This window comes from Xylocopa sonorina, chromosome 11 (assembly GCF_050948175.1).
Source record: "Xylocopa sonorina isolate GNS202 chromosome 11, iyXylSono1_principal, whole genome shotgun sequence".
Taxonomy (NCBI): Eukaryota; Metazoa; Arthropoda; class Insecta; order Hymenoptera; family Apidae; genus Xylocopa; species Xylocopa sonorina.
In genome coordinates this window covers 5,540,106-5,544,762 of record NC_135203.1, presented here as the reverse complement: position 1 = coordinate 5,544,762, position 4,657 = coordinate 5,540,106, and the positions used below count along the sequence as shown (strand labels likewise).

General features: G+C 38.6%; 1 protein-coding gene across 1 annotated transcript; it reads right to left on the bottom strand.

The window, feature by feature from the left end:
- Positions 1–991: 991 nt before the first annotated feature.
- U3-55k (U3 small nuclear riboprotein factor 55K) lies at positions 992–3,327 on the bottom strand. The gene is made up of 8 exons (XM_076903875.1): positions 3,173–3,327; positions 2,939–3,054; positions 2,774–2,871; positions 2,468–2,695; positions 2,281–2,393; positions 2,006–2,202; positions 1,586–1,923; positions 992–1,498 (listed from the first exon to the last, which is right to left on the bottom strand). Exons 1-8 carry the CDS (start codon positions 3,221–3,223, stop codon positions 1,266–1,268), a joined length of 1,374 nt encoding a protein of 457 aa, XP_076759990.1. The 5' UTR covers positions 3,224–3,327; the 3' UTR covers positions 992–1,265.
- Positions 3,328–4,657: the final 1,330 nt, after the last annotated feature.

The following is a 4,657-nucleotide window of genomic DNA, read 5'->3' as shown; positions in this document are numbered from 1 at the left end:
CTGAGCGAACCATGCAACGATACACGCCGACGGTCTATTTTACCGCGCGACGTTAGAATTTAAGTTTCGATAGTTAGCTTTAACCGGTGCCATTTTTGTGCCATCGCTTTCCTTCTTCGCGGGCAATTAAACGAGCGGGAGACGTTCGTCGCCATCGGGTTCTGACAGTGATCCGAAACGACGCGTGTCCGTCGAACGATTAGCTTTCATTTCGAGTCTGATTTCCATCGATTCGCCGCAAAATTGAACGGGTTCGCGGAAAAGACGAAGAGAAGAGACGAGCGCGAGCAAGAAGCGGGGCTAAGGCAGAGGGAAGGAAGCGACGTCCGAGTAATCCGAAGCGTGAACATTTTGAGTAATATCGCAGAACGTGGAAACGAGATACGTTTTAGGCAAGACGCGTCGAACTAAGGTATAGACTTCTCGTGAAAGTAGAGCCAATGGAGAAGAAACTAATCGGGCGGAAAGGCAGAGCTGCTTCGGTCATCCACGTGAAAGCATACTCGCGATCGTACGGTCCTAAGTAAGAGCGGTAACAGGCGGGAAAGAAAAGCGAGGCGACTCACCTCGCAACTAAAGTGGGATGAAAGGAAGCCCTATTCGAAAGGCCTAGATTGCCGTGCTCGTTCGAAGTACTTCCCTGCAAGGATGCACGCAAAGGGTAGCGCTGTTGTCTCGCGAAAAAAAAAAAGATATGAGGAAAAAAAGGGGAGAGAAAAGTCGATTTGATTTGTGTATGTACACGGTGAGCCCGAGGTTCGTGCGAGGGCAGATGCGTTTACGCGGAATCGAGGGAGGTGATCCGTGGCTCGAAAAACATCGATTTGCCGAACCGCTTCTTTCTCGTAAACGCTAATGTCCTGCGGCGATTAATTGTTATTATACGAACGAACTCAAGACGGCATGGTATACAAGACTAAGAACAAGACCTAAAATGGGGATATAATATTTTATAACTCAACTTTTGTACAGAATAAATAAATACTTGTACTGTGGACCAATATTTCTTTTATTTCATTCGCCACCGTTTACGAGACCGATATCGCGGTGAGAACGAGATCGTCGGAAACTCGGGAAGTAAGCTGTAAGGGAATGTACGTGAACAATAAATTGTAACTATTAATTGGAAACCAGTAAACGATGCTATCTTTAATGGAATCTCTCTAGTCCACGTGTATAAAAAATTATAGGATCTATATTGAACGATTCGCGTTCGATTTGTAATCGAATAATTCGTTTTCTTCTTTTTCGAAGATAATTATCAACTATTTATTTGTTACTTGAATCAGTGGTATCACGACAATACTATTTTTTGCTTCCGGTATGCGCCACCACCTCCCAAGCCTATGCTCTTGACCGACACCAGCGATTAACTCTGTCCCATCCGGAGTGAACCACAGTGCATTTATAAAACCTGTTAATTGAATTTCGAACAATGGATTCAACGATCGAAAGGAATCACCGCAACGCCATAATCTGATAACTCCGTTCCGCGATCCTATAATCGATAATTAGGAGGAACCTATATAAATAAGAAATGTTATCATGCACAAATAAAATGTACGTTTAAAAGATACTTAAATACCTGACGCGACTAGGTCCGTGTTGAGAAACGTGGCTATACTGGAAATCCACATCGGTTGATCGTTGCTCGCATCTCTCCCATGCGCATTTGGTACACAGCACAGCGGTTTCTTCTTTAATGAACCCCAAACGCATAACTGTCCGTCATCCCCGCAACTGAAAAAGTTCTCCTCGTTTATAAGTTTCACAGCGTCTATGCTACCATTGTGTCCGTTGAATATAAGTTGCGATTCTTCTACGATCTTCCATATTCGAACCGTCCCGTCGAAACCGCCGCTTGTGATAGCTCGTTCCCGCGCAAGCGCATCAATCGACGTAACACCGCTTTGATGACCGAATCTAACAGAATAATAAAGTGATACTACTATCGAAATAATACAACGCTGCGTTAAGATAGTAGTTGTACAAAGAAAGTACTCACAGAGATTCAACGTACGCCATATCATCCAGATTCCATACTTTTACGCTTCTATCGTCGGAAGCGGAATACAATGTATGCGTCTCTTTACGAAAAACTAAACCAGTGACGGTATCCCTGTGACCTTGTAAATCTTTTATGAGATCTAAAGTATCACCGCAAAATACTTTAACATGTTTACAACCACTGTCTCCTGCTACCTTTAATGACAACAATCTTTATTCGCACGCTCTTGGATATAGAAAAATATTGTAACATGAAAATCTGTATAAACATACCAAAAATTTACCATCGGTACTAATCGCCAAGCACTGTACACATTTCATGCCATTCTGACTTGATTTTGTCTTGCCTTTAACAGCCTTTAATTTCGTCCTTTCTTTCAGAGACCCTAATATATAATATTCATTAATACGTTACTGTTTTTCATTAAAATTAAACAAATTTTAATTAGAGATAACATACATTTAACTAAACTACCATCTTTCGAACCGGAATACAAAAATTTCCCATTACTAGAGAGACATAAACAAGTGATCGAACTTTTATGCTCTTTACATCTCATAACGATTGGTTCACCATAATTCACATAGTTCGCAGCTACGGTCTTTCGCAATCTTCCCTTCTCCTCTAAATATTCTTCGTGCAATCTTTTTGTTACATCCCCTTCCTCGAATTCCTCTCTTTCTTTTTCTAAATTTACGTACACTCAAAGATTAGAATACATACAGTACATCGCATAAAGAATATGAAAGGATATTTAAATCTTACCTTTCTTTTCAACTTCTTGAAGATATTTCTTTGCAAGTCTCAAACGCTTTTCCTGCGCTGTCTCTTCCTCATCCTCGCTCTCATATTCTTCTATGTGTCTATGATACACATAACGATTAAAACACATGTAAAAAAGTCACAATATAGTAATGCGCCTTTGTATACCTTTGATTTTCTTCTGCGAGTTCTTCATCTGTACTGGCAATACTTTCATTGTCATCAGGCACAGATTTTGCAACGTATTTCTTTTTTCCTTTTGCTGTTTTAACGTGACCATTGAACTAAAAAATAACCATAACATGTAATTGTTAATACTATACTCTCATTATATCCTGTATTAATCAAGTTTACATATCAGAAATGAGAAATGTATAAACGTATGCGAACCACAGATTATACCTTTCTTTTAGCTCCACCACCACCCTGTTTATTTCTGATAAAAAAAGACATATTCACAAACTGTCTATTTAAACGAACTTTAACCTATTTTAACATAACCACATGGCACATCCTCTACGTAAACAAGCGCTGCCAATAATTACATCTAAGAAAGTTCCCTACTAAGTAGAAATTATGGACACTTTAATACCTTGTTGGCGGACCTGCTACAAAATAAATCACTATAGACGAAGCATGCACTGATTAGCTATGATTCTAAATTTTAATTGCATCATCTACGACTTTAAATTATTTCTAAGTTAGCTTATATTCCGAATTATATTATCACAATGAATTTTACTATTTATTTTATAAAAATTCCATTGTGGAGGTCCTTGACTACGATATTTCCTTCTAATTAACTCTCACGTTGCTTGCTTTTATATAACAATTTTATTTAACAAATAACAAGTCTTTAACAAATAAGGTAAACTGAAGTAGAAGCTTAGAAATATAAATCGAGATTTTGTAAAGGAAAATTATGATGTGTTGTCTTTGATGGCGCAGAGATAAGTGAAAATGTACCTTCCGAGGAGCGGAAGTAGATGGGAGTGAATGTATTTGCTGAGATGCGGAAATCGATAACGCCACATACTTAAGACTATTAGTTCCATCTCTCGCAGAAGAAGTAAAACTAGTTGTGAATTAGTTTCAGTACTTTTCGTAGAGATGGCGCCAGTAGTTCTTGAGTAGTTTACTTCTCTGTCGATAACGCTGTGCGACCAGTTTGAGCACTTTTCACAGAGATGGCGCCAGGGGTCCCAGAGTAAGGTCCGTCGCATCTGTCTCACTCTTTCCTATAGCTTTCTTACATATCTTTCTCTCTCGAGCCGTTACAGCAGGAAATTACGATAAAACTAGTAAAATATACAATAAATTACAATAAAACTATTGAAATATATTATATCTCGACAATATAACTTTGTCACAGTAATCACAGCACTGTAATGTCACTTGCGCCGCGGGACATTATATATTTATATTATTTATATGTAATAAATACTACATATTCTGCAATTTTATTAGAAATAGAGCTTTTTAAACCTCCATTGTATATCATCATATTATATACGATTTTTATGACGATTTAAAAAGGTATAATATATATGGTTTTCAGTAGCTATAATTGTTGGCTAACAGCAACCAAGATGTCTGTCAGTACTCAATATGTTAAGCATCTGTTGAGATCTGACGGTTTTAATTCATCAGAAACACAGTTTAACAAATGTCATTCTGCGACACTGGTTAAAAAAATCTGTGAATGAATATATAACGGACGTGATAAGCTGGTGCTCCAAAACGTGGTGTTATCGCGTGCTATCACAACCATCGACGAGTGCGGACGTAGATGGCTATGGAAGCGATGTCACACGGCGCAAGTAACATCACAGTGCTCTTACTGTGACAAAGATGTGTCGTCGGGGTAATTTCTTCTGCAATCGAGAA

Excerpts from the sequence above, each read along its gene's own strand:
- U3-55k (XM_076903875.1), bottom strand. The coding sequence starts at position 3,223 with ATGTCTTTTTTTATCAGAAATAAACAGGGTGGTGGTGGAGCTAAAAGA. Across the intron at positions 2,872-2,938 it reads CTCGCAGAAGAAAATCAAAG|ACACATAGAAGAATATGAGA; the intron begins GTATACAAAGGC and ends TGTGTATCATAG. Across the intron at positions 2,394-2,467 it reads AGATGGTAGTTTAGTTAAAT|GGTCTCTGAAAGAAAGGACG; the intron begins GTATGTTATCTC and ends ATTATATATTAG.